Here is an 18,177-nt window from a genome sequence, read left to right on the forward strand (position 1 = left end):
GCAGAGCAACGGACAGAGACAGAGAGACAGAGAGAGACAGAGACAGAAAAACAGGGAGAGAGACAGACAGAGACAGACAGAGGCAGAGACACAGACAGAGACAGAGAGAGAGAAAGAGGCAGGGAGACAGACAGAGAGACAGAGATAGAGAGGCAGAGAGACAGACAGAGACATTCAAAGAGACAAAGAGAAAGAGAGATAGAGACAGAGACAGAAAAACAGGGAGAGAGACAGACAGAGACAGAGAGAAAGAGGCAGAGAGACAGACAGAGGCAGAGAGACAGACAGAGAGAGGCAGAGACATTCAAAGAGACAGAGAGAAAGAGAGATAGAGAGAGACAGAGACAGAACGACAGGGAGAGAGACAGACAGAGACAGACAGAGGGAGAGAGAAAGGCGGAGAGACAGACAGAGAGACAGAGATAGAGAGAAACAGAGAGACAGACAAAGACAGAGAGAAAGAGAGATACAGAGAGACAGAGACAAAGAGAAAGAGAGAGAGTGAGAGAGATTAGATTAGATAAAACCCAGTCTTTCCCTTTCTACTTGATGTCTTCATTTTCCTAAAAGATGTGGCTTTTCAGGTGCCTGGAAGGATGCCTCCTCCTCCTCCTCCTCCTCCTCCTCCTCCTCCTCCTCCTCCTCTTCCTCCTCCTCCTCCTCTTCCTCCTCCTCCTCCTCTACCTGCTGCTGTACATTACATACCTCCTGTTATTAATCCCTGCCCATTAAAAGGGGAAACATATGGGTTTTTTTTTCTGTCCATCTTCCTCCTCCTGAGGTCCTCCCTCATCCACCAGAGCAGCCGAAGGGTGACAGAGAACGTTCCCCCAGCCGAATAACATTAGTTCCATATGCCTGAAAGGCCCGTCACTTTATTCATCACCCCATTAAAAAAAAACGCACATTTCCAGCTTTCAAAGGCAGAGACCATTCCTGCCATGATCTAATATTCTGGCCGCGTGTGCAACTTGTTCACCAATTTGGGAGGTGGGCAGGAAATTGCCTGGCACACCTCTCTCGCCTGCACACTGTTAGTGTAGGGGACACCTTACAAAGTGGTAGATCCAATTGTTGCAATGCACCCTTTGGGGCTTCGGTTTGGTTTGGGAATTTGGATGGCTGAAGAACAGGAGAGAATGAGAGTTGGAAGGGACCTTGGAGGTCTTCTAGTCCAACCTTTCTGCTCAGGCAGGAAACCCTATACCGTTTCAGACAGATGGCTATCCAACATCTTCTCAAAGACTTCCAGTGTTGGAGCATTCACAACTTCTGGAGGCAAGTTGTTCCACTGATTAATTGTTCTCCCTGTCAGGAAATTTCTCCTTAGTTCGAAGTTGCTTCTCTCTTTGATCTGCTTCCATCCATTGCTTCTTGGTCTGTCCTCAGGTGCTTTGGAGAATAATTTGACCCCCACTTCTTTGTGGCAGCCCCTCAAATATTGGAACACTGATATCATGCCACGAGTAGAGTAGAGTAGAGTAGAGTAGAGTAGAGTAGAATAGAATCACAGAGTTGAATGGGACCTTAGAGGTCTTCTAATCCAACCCCCTGCGCAGGCAGGAAACCCTACACCACTTCAGACAAACGGCTGTCCAGTCTCTTCTTAAAAACTTCCAGTGGATTACCAACAAAACTGGCGCAGTCTAACAGAGTTGGAAGGGACCTTATAGGTCATTTAGTCCACCCCCACCCCCCCTGCGCTCAAGTAGGAGACCTTACACCATTTCTGGGAAATGGCAGCCCAGTCTCTTCTTGAAAGTCTCAAGTGATGAAGCTCCCACAACTTCTGAAGGCAACTTCTGTCCCACTGGTTGATTGCTCTCACTGTCAGAAAGTTCCTCCTTATTTCTAGGTTGAATCTCTCCTTGGTCCATTTCCATCCATTATTCCTTGTCTGGCCTTCGGGTGCTTTGGAGAATAGCTTGACCCCCTCCTCTCTGGGGCAGCCCCTCAAATATTGGAAAACTGCTATCATGTCTCCCCTGGTCCTTCTCTTCCCTAGACTAGCCATGCCCAGTTCCTGCAACCGTTCTTCCTACGTTTTATCCTCCAGTCCCTTAATCATCCTGGTTGCTCTTCTCTGCACTCTTTCCAAATTTTCTACATCTCTGCTATAATGTAGGGACCAAAACTGGATGCAGGATTCCAGGTGTGGCCTTACTTGCAAACGATAGGCAATAAAATGCATTTGCTACATGGGTGAGGGTAGATAATGGAGTAGCATGCCGTATTTACAGTCATCCGTAGTATGCAGTATATAATATTCAGTCCCTTGGAAGGAATCTCCTCCAGGTAGCAAAACTCACAGGCACCAACCAGAGGGCACGTGGGCAACTTGCAAATTTGTCCCTCTTGTGCCACTGGCGGGACAGTCCAGGGTAAAAGCCTCCCCAAGTGCGGAGGCCTTTTGTGAAACAGCAAAGAGCAAGGCTTTTGCAACGGATGAGTTTGCACGCCGAAGGAAGCACAAATACATGACACATTCTGAAAACTGGCCTGGCTTCTGTTTTCCTTTGGCAGAAGCCGTGCGTGAAAATAAACTTGTATCTGACTTTCCAAAACAAAACCAAAAAACCCACTTGTGGGACAAGAAGGAATGTCACATGGATGAATGCTGCCCTCTGGATGCATGGAAGGGAATTAAGTCAGCTGCACACAAGTGTTATAAACAAATTCAATCTCTCTCTCTCTCTCTCTCTCTCTCTCTCTCTCTCTCTCTCTCTCCTCTCTCCAATCTCCTGCCCCCTCTCTCTTCCCCCTCTCCCCTTCCTCTCTTCTCTCTCCCTCTCATTCTCTCCCTCTCTCTTTCCCTCTCCCTCTCTCCCCTCCTTCTCTCTGTCTCTCCCTTCCTCCTTCTCTCTCCCTTTCTCTCCTTCCTCTATCCTGCCCCCTCTCTCTTTCCCGGTCTCTCTTCTCTCCTTCTCTCTCCTCCCACTCCCTCTCCCTTTCTCCTCTCCCTCTCTATCTCTTTCCCTCTCTCTCCTTCCTCTCTCTCTCTCTCTCCTCTCTCCAATCTCTTGTCTCCTCCCTCTTCCCCCTCTTTGCCCTTCCTCTCTTCTCTCCTTCTCTCTCCCTCTCATTCTCTTCTTCTTCTCTCCCTCTCTCTCTTTTCCCCTCTCTCCCTCTCTCCTTCCTCTCTCCCCTCCTTCTCTCTGTCTCTCCCTTCCCTCTTCTCCCTCCCTTTCTATCCTTCCTCTATCCTGCTCCCTCTCTTTCCCCATCTCTCTTCTCTCCTTCTCTCTCCTCCCACTCCCTCTCCCTTTCTCCTCTCCCTCTCTATCTCTTTCCCTCTCTCGCCTTCCTCTCTCGCACCTCCCCCCTCTCTCTCCCCTTTGTCTTTCCCTCTCCTCTCATATCTCTTCCTCCCTCTCTCTCTCTCTCTCTCTCTCCCCCCCTCTCTCTCACACACACCTTTCTTCACAATCCCTCGTAAGATACCACATATTTAGGTTAGGTACTTAACAATTGTTTCACTTAGGAATTAAAAAAATGTAGTTGTAAGTCGAGGAACAACTGCAGTTATTTATTGTTATCGGATTTCAACTTTTCAGAGGTTCCCCCCCCCCCCGCATTTCCCTGCTTTTTCCTTTTAGGTGAGATATTTAAATCCACAATATAGCTTAAGAGCAGGTGTAAGCCTGTAGGAGTAAATATTGAAATAAGGTAAGGAGGAGTTGGGACCTAGGGAGCTTTCAGAGGTAAGGTATTCCATAAATGTTTTTGTGTGTGTTTGTGCGTGTATGTGTGCTCTCTCTCTCTCTCTCTCTCTCTCTCTCACACACACACACACACACACACACACACTTTATGGATTAGCCTACGGCCATATCAAAGCACAAGGTTCAAAAGACATATCACCAATAGAATCCTATACAAACTATTTAAAAGAAGAGTAGGGTCAAATATAACAGTCATAGGATAAGATGCAACATAATTTAATACATGTTAAATAGGATAAAAGGGCATACAATTATATTTCTGTGCCAACCTTATCAGTCCCACTTATGCAGATCTCAACCAAAGCATTTTGTCGAAGTCCTGTGCTGTGTTAAATGTTATTTTCCAGTTCACGCCGTGCATAAGATAAGTTGTTTTGATATGGGGATCCCAAGGGGTCCTTCGTTTGGTGTATGGACCAATGTACCCCTCTCTCACCCCCTTCTACAAGCAACAATCCAATAGGATGTGAGCCAGATCTTCTACCTCTGCCACTGCGCAAATGCAGAGACGCTCATTGTAGGGTGTAGAGTGGCATCTCCCATATCTGACCATCGTGTCAAGCGGTTCGAATCCCACCCGCGTCAATATCTCCCTAAGATACTTTGGCAGTTGTAGCTTCAAACAGCTGTCTACTTGGAAAGTACATTTCCATTACTCAGCCATTTCAAGTTGCCTACCCTTACTAAGGGTAGCTCTATCATTTCGTGCCTCTATATCCTTAATTCTTTGGGCATCTCTCTCTCTCTCTCTCTCTCTCATTGTTGAATTGTCCTCCTGTTACGCAAGAGATGGGAAGGCCACAGCTTTCATTCTTAGTAACAGAATAACACCGTGATAGCGAACTGGCGGCACGCACTCCCCGGGCACAAACGCTGCTGCCAACTGCTCTTATGGTTTTCGGCCCAGGTGCCGGAGTGCCAGAAAGTGGTCTGAAAAACAGCCCCCCCCCCAAACAGCCTGAAAATGGCCCCCCCAAATGCCACCGAAACAGGCGTGTTGGCCAGCTGGTCTTCGGGTTTTCGGTGCGCTGTGAAGATGAGCTGGCTGATGCATATGTGCATGCCAGAAACCTGAAGATGAGCTGGCGGTGCGCACATGCCTGCCTTTGCATTTCCAATGCATTTCCAGTGCATCTTCATGTAACATGCATGCACACACCTTCTGATTTGGGCACATGGCAAGGGAAAGGTTCACCACGCCTGGAATAGCGGGATAATAGAGTCAGAAGTTCCCAGCTGCAAAAGGCACCTGTGTCAGGCCTGCAATTATATTCCTTTTAGAATTTTGGCCTGCCACACTTTCTCTTATTCCATTATGCCGTTTCTTTAGTATAGTCAATGGGAGGGGGGAATAGACAGGAGTAGGATTGTGGAATGTGTTGTTGTCATTCTTTGCTAGAAGCCAAAGTCATCTTTTGTCTCTGCACCTTTGCACCTGACCGGAAGCAGCTGGGTGTGGATGCCAGCGTGGAAGAAGAAGATTGGACCATGTGATGGATTTATGGGTGTGGGGACAAGATCATGAACTTCTAACTGGGTGGGATTCTGATGTCATTTCCAGAATTGGGATAATGTCAGCGTTCCCAGTATCATTTACGTGATAATTGTACAATTAATGTATAATTTTACATGATACTGGGAACGCTGACAACCTGTCTGTTACTCCCTTATACAAGCCACAGTCCAACAGGGTGTTGATTTGATCCGTGGATGCAGGAATTACTCACCTGTGTACAGGTCGGTATCTGTGTACTCATCCACCTTTTTGTGATGCAAGATGTAATCGGAGACTTTGGTCCCAATGGCCGGTTGGACGTCGTACCACTCCAGGGAGACCACCGTGCTTGAAGGCTCCACATGGGGAGAGAGGCGCAACCTGGATGGAATAAGGAACCAAAGAAAATTTAAAGAAGGAGGGTCGGGTTGGAAATCAACTTTTCCCGGGTGCTGGAAATTGAGAGAGATCGGGGCAAAAGTTTGTCGTGAGGGACCAGACGGGACTCTGGTCTGGTTTTCCCAGCCTGATATCAAACACAATTTTTGCTTTGTGTCCGGGGTTGGAGAAAAGTGTGAATCAACACATCCCTGCAAAACAGAAGTCTCTACAACCCAACAGTCGCCTTTGCTTCTTCTTAATTTGCCCTTCTGGGTTCCCACCTTCTTGGTGCTAGAAAAAAGTGGGGTTTGCTCTCTGTTTATACAGAGCTCCTTCGAGCACTGATGAGGCTACCTAGTTTGGTAATAAAACATCGGCAAGAAAATAACCAAGCTCAGAGAGTACCGAGGAGCCCACCGTCCTCCTCCTCCTCTCCCCTCCTACCCCCTTTCCCTCCCCTTCCTCCTCCTCTCTCCAAACCCCACTTCCTTGTAGCAGTGATGGTGTTATTTAGTTGGATATTGAAATATCTGCAAAAAAACCACGAAGCTCAGAGAGAGCACCAAGGAGCCCACAGTCCTCCTCCTCTTCCTCTAAACCACACTCCCTTCTAGCACTGATGATGTTACCTAGTGGTGTAATAAAATGTCTGCCAGAAACCAACCAAGGACCCCACAGTTGTCCTCCACCTCCTCCTCCTCCCTGCAAATCCCACTTCCTTGTAGCACTGATGGTGTTATCTAGTTGGATATTGAAATGTCTGCAAGAAAACCACCAAGCTCAGAGAGTACCAAGGAGCCCACAGTCTTCCTCCTCCTTGCACTCATGATGTTATCTAGTTGGGTAATGAAATGTCTGCAAGAAAACAACCCAGCTCAGAGAACATCAAAGACCCCACAATCATCCCCCCCCTCCTCCTCCTCCTCCTCCAATAAACCCAACTCCCTTCTAGCATGGATGATGCTGCCTAGTTTGCATCATGAAACATCTGCAAGAAAACCACCAAACTTGGAGAGCATAAAGATCCCACAGTTCTCCTCCTCCTCCTCTTCCTCTAAACCCCACTCCCTTCTAGCACTGATGATGTCACCTAGCTGGTTAATGAAATAGCAATAGCAGTTAGACTTATATACCGCTTCATAGGGCTTTCAGCCCTCTCTAAGCGGTTTACAGAGTCAGCATATTGCCCCCAACAACAATCTGGGTCCTCATTTTACCCACCTCGGAAGGATGGAAGGCTGAGTCAACCCTGAGCCGGTGAGATTTGAACAGCTGCACTGCCGAACTAGCAGTCAGCTGAAGTAGCCTGCAGTGCTGCATTTAACCACTGTGCCACCTCGGCTCTGCAAGAAAGCAACCAAGGAGCCCACAGACCTCCTCCTCTCTGCAAACCCCACTTCCTTGTAGCACTGATGGCTTCTTAGTTGGGTCACCAAACCACTGCCACAAAAGCACCGAGATCAGAGAGCACCGTTCAACTCTGACCTACAATTATTCTTCTCCATTGATATTAAAGACTGGTGCAAATAAATAAACAAATGGGGCAGGGGGATATTTTGGCTGGATTTCTTTTTAAAAAAACAGACAGGGACCAGCCCTGTTGGGAAAGAGACTGTCAGAACCTCTCCATTTAGATAATTAGGAAAGAAGACCACGAGACTCCATGAGTAGAAATCAAGTGTACTTTTACTAATTATAAATGATTAAAGGCATAGCGAAGCGAAGTCTGATTATTTAGGCGCGAAAGCAATTGATATATAGAATAGCCCATTCCCCACCCCTTGGCATCACAGCTACAGTCCAATCATAATTCTCCCAAGTGTCAGGTGTGAGATAACTTCAAAAGGGATCATGAAGATGGAATGGCGGTGCCGTTAGTCCTGGTGGGAATCTCCTACGCATGCGTAGTCAGACAGGCAGCTGAACTCCAGAACCTTCCTCCAGCACAATGAGTAACTCCTCCCAAATACCATGCCCTCCCTCCCCGTTTCATGGCAGTCGAAGCAACAGCAAAGCAGAGGTTGACAGAGATACTCACACAGGCTGGGGAAGTGGGCTGCAGCTGGGGAGGCCATTGTCATCGAAGGCATTAAGGTCACATCTGCACCAGTCCTCAATCACATCTCCCTTCCCCGAACACCAGTAAGAGCTCATGAGGGCTCCCTTGAAGGCCTAAGGAAGGGAAAACAAGACAAATGGCTTGGAGGGGATGGACGGTTGAGGGGTGCAATGACAAAAATCGGTCAGTCCTACAGGGAGAAAGATGTTGCGCAATGTCAATAGAGATTCTCCGTCATCCAAGCTCATGGTTGTCTCAAAAGGCCTATCAGGCCTGCAGCCATCTTTTCTTTTGGATCTTTCGGCCTGCCACACTTTCTATTATTCTACTATGCCTTTTCTATGGTGGGAAAATGGGATTGTATGGAGTTAGATGATATGCAGCCATAACAACATTCCTTTCTAGAAAGCCAAGGTCATCCTTTGTCTTTGCACCTCTGCACACCTGACCAGAACTGGATGGGTGGAAGCTGCCAGCGTGGCAATGGAAGATTGGATCATGTGATGGACTTGTGAGTGTGGGGTGCTGACAGCGTGGCAGTGGAAGATTGGATCACTGTGGCTGTGGGGGCAAGATTTTGAACTTTCAACTGGGTGGCCAAAACCAGGAAGCCTTCAGATTTGGGTTAATGTCAGGGTTCCAAATAGCATCCAAAATTAAATCAGAGTCCAAGGCCAATATTGCTCAAAGTTCCAATTTATTAAGAGAGCCATCATGCTGGCACATCTGGGAAAACCCTGAATCTGCACTAGGGATTCGAACCGCCGAATTAACGACCTTTCTGATCGACAAGTTCAGTGTATTTGCAATATTCTTTTTTTTTTTTTTGTGGGGGTGGGATTTCCACAATGATTTCTTTTCTATCAAAGCCCATTCACACCTCCAAGAAAACAAAACTGTAGCGCTGCTAATTTTGAGCGCAAGAGAGGTGATCCTTGTTTTGTGTAAGGATGCATTGCCTCCAGCCACGGAAAGGGGATTTAAAAAAAAAAAAAATCCAAATACTTCCAGCCCTTACAGTGTCTTTGATGAGTTGGGGATGGACCTGATGAGTTTAGGTTTGAAAGAACCTACTGCCAAAGCTACAACACAAGGAATGAGACAAACTCAAATAAAGTGCATGATGGGAGATTGGGGAAGATTTTATGATTGGCTAGAGAAAGGAAGCTAGAAAAGAAATTAAGGGGAAGATACAGAACCCAGACAATGCACTACTAAATGAGAAAGGGCGGGGGTAAGAGGGGGAAAACAGAAAAGAAAATACTAAATATACAAGTATATATTCAAGAGTGAGATATAAAGGGGGAAAATATAGTCAGGATACATTAACGAAGGTAAGGGAATAAGAAATGATACTAAATCATACTTGGTTGCGGAAATACCATCCCATGAAAACATAAACTGAGATTTGAAAGAGACACCTATAACAACAGAAAAAGAAAGGGAGAGAGGAGGGGAGAATGAGAGGAAGAGGAGGGAAGGAAGAAAGAGGTAAGGAGAGGCGGGTGGAAGGGAGAGAAAGAGAAGGAGAGAAGGTAGGAAGGGGAAGAGTAGGCGTAGGGGAGAGGTAAGGGGAGAAGAAAGGGGAAGGAGAGGAGGGTGGAAGGGGGAGAAAGAGAAGGGTAGGAAGGAGAAGGGGAAGAGTAGGAGGAAGGGAAGGGAAGAAGGAAGGGGAAAGAGAGGAGGGAAAGAAGAAAGAGGTAAGGAGAGGGGGTGGAAGGGAGAGAATGAAAAAGAGAGAGGGAAGAGAAAGAGAAGAGTAGAGGGGAGATAAAGGAAGAAGGAAGGGGAAGAAGAGGAGGGGAAGAAGAAAGAGGTAAGGAAGAAAAGGAGAAGGAAGGGGAAGAAGAGGAGGGGAAGAAGAAAGAGGTAAGGAGAGAAGGTAGGAAGGGGAAGAGGAAGAGTAGGAGTAGGGGGGAGGTAAGGGAAGAAGGAAGGGGAAGGAGAGGAGGGAAAGAAGAAAGAGGTAAGGAGAGGAGGGTGGAAGTGAGAGAAAGAGAAGGAGAGAAGGTAGGAAGGGGAAGAGGAAGAGTATGAGTAAGAGTAGGAGAAAGGGAAGGGAAGAAGGAAGGGGAAGGAGAGGTGGGTGGAAGGGAGAGAAAGAGAAGGAGAGCGGGTAGGAAGGGGACGAGGAAGAGTAGGAGAAAGGGAAGAAGGAAGGGGAAGGAGAAGAGGAAGGAAAAAAAACTAGAGAAGGGAGGGGGAAAAGAAAGGGAAAATAAGGTGGTGTTACAACAGGTGGAAGGAATGGTAAATAAAGCAACCCAAACTGTATATTATAACCTATTAAATGTAACAAATGTATAAGAATGACAAATGCAAAGAAGAAGAATTATGTGAAAGTATAGTTTACAATGCTGTGTAAGACAATAAATTTTTTTTAAAAAAAAATGGGGAAAAGCGCCTGATGAAATTCCGAATGATGTGTCCAGATCCCTCTGGGAATCAGACCAGAAGGGGTCATGTAGGATAATCTGATCACGTTTAATGTCATTTCTTTCTTACGGTAAGTTGGCCTCAGCTTTAATCAGATCCTGAGGAGACGCAGGGACAATTACGTCTTGCCTCAACCTTTCAGAAACGAAGTTATTCTCGCAACTCATCCATCAACCTTCATATTCTCATTCTCATTCTCATTCTCTCTCTCTCTCTCTCTCTCCCTCCCTCCCTCCCTCCCTCTCTCTCTCTCATATGGTCACACTCAGATATCCATTGCTCTCTTTCCTGCTGCCCTTCCATTTAATGTTAAGTTACTGAGCAACAGCTGACATCAAACACATACAAGAGAGAAGGACCATTGCAGGAATTCGGTACCTCAGCTCTAGTAGGGGTGGGGAAAGGCCTAGGGGTGACATGTTGGCAGTCTTCCAATATTTGAGGGGCTGCCGCAAAGAAGAGGGCAGCCAGTATATTCTCCAAAGCACCCGAGGACAGGGCAAGAAGCAACGGATGGAAACTAATCAAGGAGAGAAGAACTAAGGAGAAATTTCCAGATGGTGAGAACAATTAGCCAGTGGGACAACTTGCCTCCAGGAGTTGTGAATGCTCCAACACTGGAGGCTTTTAAGAAGAGACTGAACAGCCATTTATCTAGAATAGAATAGGGTTTCCAGCCTGAACAGGGGGTTGGACTAGAAGACCTCCAAGGCCCTTTCCAACTCTGTTTATTCTATTATATTCCATTCCATTCTACTCTTCATTCTGTTATTCTATTTTATTCTCTATTTTGTTCTGTTCCATTCCATTCTCTATTCTATTCTATTCTATTATATTCTATCCTTACAAATACTTACACCAGTGGGTTTTACTGGAAACCAGCAAATGCAATGCAATGCAATGCAATGCAATGCAATGCAATGCAATGCAATGCAATGCAATGCAATGCTATCCTTTCCTATCCTATCCTATCCTATCCTATCCTATCCTATCCCATCCTACCCTATCCCATTCTATTCTAGGTGTGGCATGATAGCAGTGCTCCAATATTTGAGGAGCTGCCACAGAGAAGAGGGAGTCAAGCTATTCTCTAAAGCACCTGAGGGTAGAACAAGAAGCAATGGATGGAAACTAATCAAGGAGAGAAGCAACTTAGAACTAAGGAGAAATTTCCTGACAATTAGAACAATTAACCAGTGGAACAACTTTCCTCCAGAAGTTGTGAATGCCCCAACACTGGACGTTTTTAAGAAGATGTTGGACAACCATTTGTCTGAATGGGGTATAGGGATTCCTGCCTAAGCAGAGGGTTGGACTAGAAGACCTCCAAGGTCCCTTCCACCCCATTACACTGCTCTGTTATTTTGGAAAAGATTGGAGTGAGGGGGAGTGTGTTAGCTGAACCGAAGGGAAAGGTTGAAAGTGCTGGGGTGGGAATGATGTTTGCTTTTCCTCGGCCGTTTGAACAACTGGAGGTAGCTGGGATTGTGAGGCCAGGCAGGGAAGGATCCCAAGGGAGACATTTGAGACGTCTTAGTGTGAAGGCTTCGAAGGTTCAAAGCAGGGTAGGGGAGAAAGCTCCGTCTTCATCAGGTAGTTGTTATTCTTAGAAGACTTTCCCAGAATTGTTGTTTTTTGCTGGGACTTTCCAAGCCAAGAATCCCATAAGCAGTAGAATCATGGTTCCCCCCCCCACCACCACCACCATTGGAGAGGATTACCAACAAAACTGGCACAGTGTAACAGAGTTAGAAGGGACCTTATAGGTCATCTAGTCCAACCCTTCCCACACTCAAGTAGGAGACCTTACACCATTTATGAGAAATAGCAGTCCGGTCTCTTCTTGAAAATCTCAAGTGATGAAGCTCCCACAACTTCTGAAGGCAGCTTCTGTTCCATGGGTTGATTGTTCTCACTGTCAGAAAGTTCCTCCTTATTTCTAGGTTGAATCTCTCCTTGGTCTGTTTCCATCCATTGTTCCTCGTCTGGCCTTTGGGTGCTTTGGAAATAGCTTGACTCCCCCCCCCCTCCTCTCTGTGGCAGCTCTCCTGTCTCCCCTGGTCCTTCTCTTCACTAGACTAGCCAGGCCCAGTTCCTGCAACTGTTCATCGTATGTTTTAGCTTCCAGTCCTCTAATTATCCTGGTTGCTCTTCTCTGTACTCTTTCCAGTATCTCAACATCTTTTTTATAGCGTGGTGAGCAAAACTGGATGCAGGACTCTAGGTGTGGTCTTACTAGGGCTTTATAGAGTGGTATTAGTACCACTCTATAAAGATGAACAACAAAGATGATTAGGGGACTGGAGACTAAAACATATGAAGAACAGTTGCAGGAACTGGGTATGTCTAGTTTAATAGAAAGAAGGACTAGGGGAGACATGATAGCAGTCTTCCAATATCTCAGGGGTTGCCACAAAGAAGAGGGAGTCAAGCTATTCTCCAAAGCACCTGAAGGCAAGACAAGAAGCAATAGATGGAAATTAATCAAGGAGAGAAGCAACCTAAAACTAAGGAGAAATTTCCTGACAGTGAGATCAATTAATCAGTGGAACAACTTGCCTCCAGAAGTTGTGAATGCTGCAACACTGGAAGTTTTTAAGAAGATGTTGGCTAACCATTTGTCTGCAGTGGTGTAGGGTTTCCTACCTAGGCAGGGGGTTGGACTAGAAGACCCTTAAGGTCCCTTCCAACTCTGTTATTCTATTCTAAGAGAGCACCAAAGGGCCCCTCACAAGTTTCAGGAGAGTGTTGGTGTTATTTGCAAACTGCTAGAGGAAACAGGACAAGCAAGGACAAGATGTTGTGAGAACGGTGATGACAAATTGAGAACATGGACTGGGAGAAGTTGACATAGGAAGTGTGAGACAAGCTTCACATAAACATCCTTGTCATGAACCACAAATGTGTAATTTAAAGCCAAAAATAGTAGAGAAGAGGCTTTTTCATAAGATGCAAGAGAAGGCCCTAGAAGTATCAGAGGGTGCTAACTGCAGGGACACAGTAGCTCAGTGGCTAAGATGCTGAGCTTGTCAATCAGAAAGGTTGGCAGTTCAGCAGTTTGAATCCCTAGCGCTGCGTAATGGAGTGAGCTCCCGTGACTGGTCCAGCTTCTGCCAACCTAGCAGTTCGAAAGCACGTAAATAAATGCAAGTAGAAAAATACAATATCTACAGCATTCAAAGAAAACATATACAAGATGGTTTATACGTGGTACTTCCCCCCAACGAGGTTAGCCAAAATGTTCCCTGGGTTATCTCCACTGTGTTGGAAATGTGGAAGGAAGGATGGCACATTCTACCATATTTGGTGGTCCTGTACTGAGGCCACGAAATACTGGAGAAGGATTAAAAAATGGCTAAAAGAGGTTACCGGGGCAAGCATGGAATGGAGACCCGAGAACCTTCTACTAAGCATTAAACCAGAAAACATGAGCAATTCAATATGGCATTTGAGCCTACATATAATTGTGGCCGCAAGAATAACTTATGCACAATTTTGGAAATCCACTACCATACCGCCGGAAGATGCTATAATTAAAAAGATCTATGAATGTGCAGAAATGGACAGAATGACGGGTTGGCTCAGGGACAAAGGAGAAACGGAACATTACCTTAGCTGGAACTTATGGTATATGTGGGCGACAAGGAGAACAGCAGGGACTTAAAAGGGGGAAAGTGAACATGGGTATTGTAATAGATCCCTGAATTTTGTAATGAGAAGATGTGGCTTAGAGACCTAACAATGAGGAAGGAAATAAAAAGTTGGGCTGTGAATGACTGTCACCACGGGGGGGGGGGGAAGGGGAGGGGGGTTGTATGTTTAAAATTGTATTTGTATTTGTATGTTTTACTCTTAAAAAATGTATAACTAATAAAGATTACTTTAAAAAAAAATAGGGACCACTTTTGGTGGGAAGGGAACAGCGTTCCATGTGCCTTTGGCATTGTGTCATGCCGGCCACATGACCACGGAGACGTCTTCGGACAGCACTGGTTCTTCGGCTTTGAAACGGGGATGAACACCGCCCCCTAGAGTCGGGAACAACCAGCACATATGTGCGAGGGGAACCTTTCCCTTTAGAATGCTAACATTATGTTCTCCCCGCAAAGTGAATCCTTCTGAGTTTTTTTTTTTTTTGTATGATTTGACTTTGCCCCTTTTCTGAGGTTCACACCCCTTCCTTCCATCCAGCTGTTTTGACTCCCAGAGCTTGAGAACCTGAAGTTTCGACCTCTGGATGCTTCAACGCTGTCACAGAAGAGGTCACAAGGGGAGAAGGCAGCCAAGCTGGGTCGTTTACGCTGAGTGAGTGTTGTGGATACAAAGCAGGGGAACACGAGGCAAAACTGGAGAGACCAGACAAACATTTACGTCCTGTTGACATCACTCTTCTTGGACAGGTTATTTAGAGCTCTCCAAGTGTAGCAGAGTGGAGAAGATGTTTCCATACCCAGTTTAATATCCTCCTCCTCCTCCTTTTCTCCTCCTCTTCTTCCTTCTTCCTCCTCCTCTTCTTCTTCTCCTTCTCACCTATCTCCTCCTCCCTTTCCTTTTTCTCTTTCTCCTTCTGCTTCTCATCTGTCTCCTCCTCTTTCTCCTCCTCCTTCTCCTCCTCCTTCTCCTCCTCCCTTTTCTCCTTCTCCCTTCTCTTTCTCCTTCTGCTTTTCATCTGTCTCCTCCTTCTCCTCCCTTTTCTCCTCCTCTTCTTCCTTCTTCTTCCTCCCCCTCTTCTTCTTCTCCTTTTCACCTATCTCTTCTTCCCTTTCCTTTTTCTTTCTCCTTCTGCTTCTCATCTGTCTCTTTCTTCTCATCTATCTCCTCTTCCTTCTCCTCCTCCCTTTTCTCCTTCTCCTTTTTCTCTTTCTCCTTCTGCTTCTCATCTGTCTCCTCCTCTTTCTCCTCATCTGTCTCCTCCTCCTCCTTCTCCCTTCTCCTTTTTCTCTTTCTCCTTCTGCTTCTCATCTGTCTCCTCCACTTTCTCTTTCTCCTCATCTATCTCCTTCTTCTCCTTCTCCTCCTCCCTTTTCTCCTTCTCCTTCCCCCTCCTCTTCTTCTTCCTCTTTTCTCATTCTCCTCCTCTTTTCCCCTTCTTCTCATTCTCCTCCTTCTTCCCCTCCTCCTTCTTTTCTCATTCTCTTCCTCCTCCCTCCCTCCTCCTCCCCCTCCTCCTCCCCCCTCCTCCCCCTCCTCCTCCCCCCTCCTCCTCCCCCCTCCTCCTCCCCCCCTCCTCCTCCTCCTCCTCCTCCTCCTCGTCTTCTTCTTCTTCTCCCTCCTCATCCTCCTCTTCTTCTTCTTCTTCTCCTCCTCCTCCTCTTCTTCTTCTTCTTCTTCTTCTTCTTCTTCTCCCTTCTCCTCCTCCTCCTCTTTCCATGTGGTGGCCTAGGATGCTTGTTATGAATTATCCTGGCTTCCTCTTCTATCATCATGGGGTCTGATCTCACCCAGCAGACCAAAGGTTGCTATTAAAGGATAGATGATGTGCTGAGGACGACGGGCAAATTTGTCAAGAGGACCAGGAGAACTTTCTTTTAAAGCAGGGGAGAAAAACACAAAAAGGGAGAAAGCAGGGGGAGGAAGCCAAAGTTTCCAAACAAAACACTTCGTAGGTGCTGTAGGAGGCCAAACATGTGGCTAAGTTCTGGGCTTTCATTGCAAGGAGAGGGGAGAATGGAAACTCCTGCTTATTGAAACACAGCGAGGGCAGCTCCCATGCCGTTTTTTATAGCCATCAAAACAGGTCCTGTGAGTTGACTAAGCGGCAAACAGCTAGTTGTGTGTTTCCATTTTGCTTCACACCTGCAAACCAGTGAGTGATAAAGTAAACATCCCACTTGTTGGCTTGGAGAGGAAGTGGCTTCCTTGCAGAAAGAAAACCAACAGACTAGTCAAGGAGGAGCCTCACTCAGAAGAGGAAAGAAAACCCATTAGCCCAGGGATTCATCAAGAGACCTTCTAGACTAAGGAGTACATCTTGATGTACTCTGTGGGCCTATAGAATTGTCTCTGTCTCTATCTCTGGCTCCATCCATCCACCCACTCATCCATCCATCCATCCATCCAACCCTCTTTTGTGCATCCCTCCTTCCATTCATCCATCCCATTCATCCCCCCCTCCTTCCATTCACCCATCCCATTCATCCCCCCTCCTTCCATTCACCCATCCCTCCTTCAATTCACCCATCCCTCCTTCCATTCACCCATTCCATTCATCCCTCCCTTTCATTCACCAATCCCTCCTTCCATTCACCCATCCCTCCTTTCATTCACTGTCTATGTACCTCTATAATCCATCCATCCACCTCTCTCTCTCTCTCGCGCCTTCCTCCTTTCCCCATCCCTCCTTCTTTCCCACCATCCTTCCATCTATCATCTTTTATCTACCTATCAGCTATCTATCCAACTCATCTCTCTTTCATTTTCTCTATATTTATCATCCTTTCATCCACCTCTCTCATGGATCCCTCCCCCTCCTTCCATTTACCTCTATCATCTATCTTATCTACCTATCAACTATCAATCTATGCACCTCTCATACATCCCTACCTGCCTCTCTCCTTCCTTCCATACAAATCTATTTATCATCTACCTACCCACCTTATCTATCTATCAATCTATCATCTACAGTATCTGTCTGTCTGTCTGTCTGTCTGTCTGTCTGTCTGTCTGCCTGCCTGCCTGCCTCTCTCCGTTTTTGCCCCCCCATCCCCCAGGAACACTCTAAGAGCCTCCTAAAGCTCTGCATGCCCCCACTTTTTTTTGCACAAAGCAAGGCGTGCAGAAGATTTGGGAGGCCTGCAGAGTGAAAAAACTTTTTTTAAAAAAATTAACTCTTCAAAATCATGGTGCATCTTATACTCCGGTGCATCTTATAGTCCAAAAAATACAGTATCTCTCTATCTCTCTATCATCCATCTATCTATCTATCTATCTATCTATCTATCTATCTATCTATCTATCTATCTATCTATCTATCTATCTATCTAACTATCCATCCATCCATCCATCCATCCTTCCCTCCCTTTGTCTTCCTCATCTGTCTGTCTGTCCATCTCTCTCTCTCTCTTCCTTTTCTATCTATTGCCTGTCTCTCTGTCTACCTACCTACCTATTCTCTCTCTCTCTCTCTATCCATCCATCCATCCATCCATCCATCCATCCATCCCTCTGTCTTCCTCATCTGTCTGTCTGCCTGCCTCTCTCTCTCTCTCTCTCTTCCTTTTCTATCTATTGTCTGTCTCTCTCTCTATCTGTCTACCTACCTACCTATTCTCTCTCTTTCTCTCTCTCTCTCTTATCCATCCGTCCATCCGATCGTGATCTATTACCGCTGTTTGCTCAGCTTCTGCTCCCTTCCTTCTCACCTCCCGGGTCTCGTTGTCCTGGATGAGCATATATAGCGGGACAATGTGGTTGATCTCCAGAAGGACCGGGGTGGGGCTCAGCTGCTCCTTGCCGGCCCGGCGGCAGAGGTGGCAAGTCGAAGGGCAGCGGCCTTTCTCTTCGCAGTGGATCTCCACGCCGGAAACCAGCTGATCGTCGGACAGCATCTGGGCTGTCAGCAGGCCAGAGAGATAGGTGATGAAAGGCATGGACTTGAGTTCTTTCTTGTTCCCAAGTTCCGTGGTTTCTGATTGGGAAACAAAGCAGGGAGGGAAACAGAGAGAGAATTAAAGAAGGAAAAAGTAATTTCTGATTGCACATCCAACTCACATTAGTCTGGTTAGCTTTAAATATCTCCTCAGGTTAGTCTAGAGAACTAGGGGTGACATAATAGCAGTATTCTAGTATTTGAGGGGCTGCCACATAGAAGAGGGAGTCAAGCTATTCTCCAAAGCACCTGAGGGCAGGACAAGAAGCAATGGGTGGAAACTAATCAAGGAGAGAAGCAACTTAGAACTGAGGAGGAATTTCCTGACAGTGGGAACAATTAACCAGTGGAACAACTTGCCTCCAGAAGTTGTAAATGCTCCAACACTGGAAGTTTTTAAGAAGATGTTGGATAACCATTTGTCTGCAGTGGTGTAGGGTTTCTTGCCTGAGCAGGGGGTTGGACTAGAGGACCTCCAAGATCCCTTCCACCTCTG

The 18,177-nt window shown here is 46.4% G+C and overlaps 1 protein-coding gene across 1 annotated transcript; it reads right to left on the minus strand.

The window, feature by feature from the left end:
- Positions 1-5,449: 5,449 nt before the first annotated feature.
- LOC116523400 (astrotactin-2-like) lies at positions 5,450-17,712 on the minus strand (the record flags this gene model as incomplete). The annotated part of the gene is made up of 3 exons (XM_032238502.1): positions 17,455-17,712; positions 7,637-7,770; positions 5,450-5,598 (listed from the first exon to the last, which is right to left on the minus strand). Coding segments are annotated over exons 1-3 (511 nt in total), but the record flags the coding sequence as incomplete, so codon positions are not given.
- Positions 17,713-18,177: the final 465 nt, after the last annotated feature.

This window comes from Thamnophis elegans, unplaced genomic scaffold, assembly GCF_009769535.1.
Source record: "Thamnophis elegans isolate rThaEle1 unplaced genomic scaffold, rThaEle1.pri scaffold_253_arrow_ctg1, whole genome shotgun sequence".
NCBI classification, from domain to species: domain Eukaryota; kingdom Metazoa; phylum Chordata; class Lepidosauria; order Squamata; family Colubridae; genus Thamnophis; species Thamnophis elegans.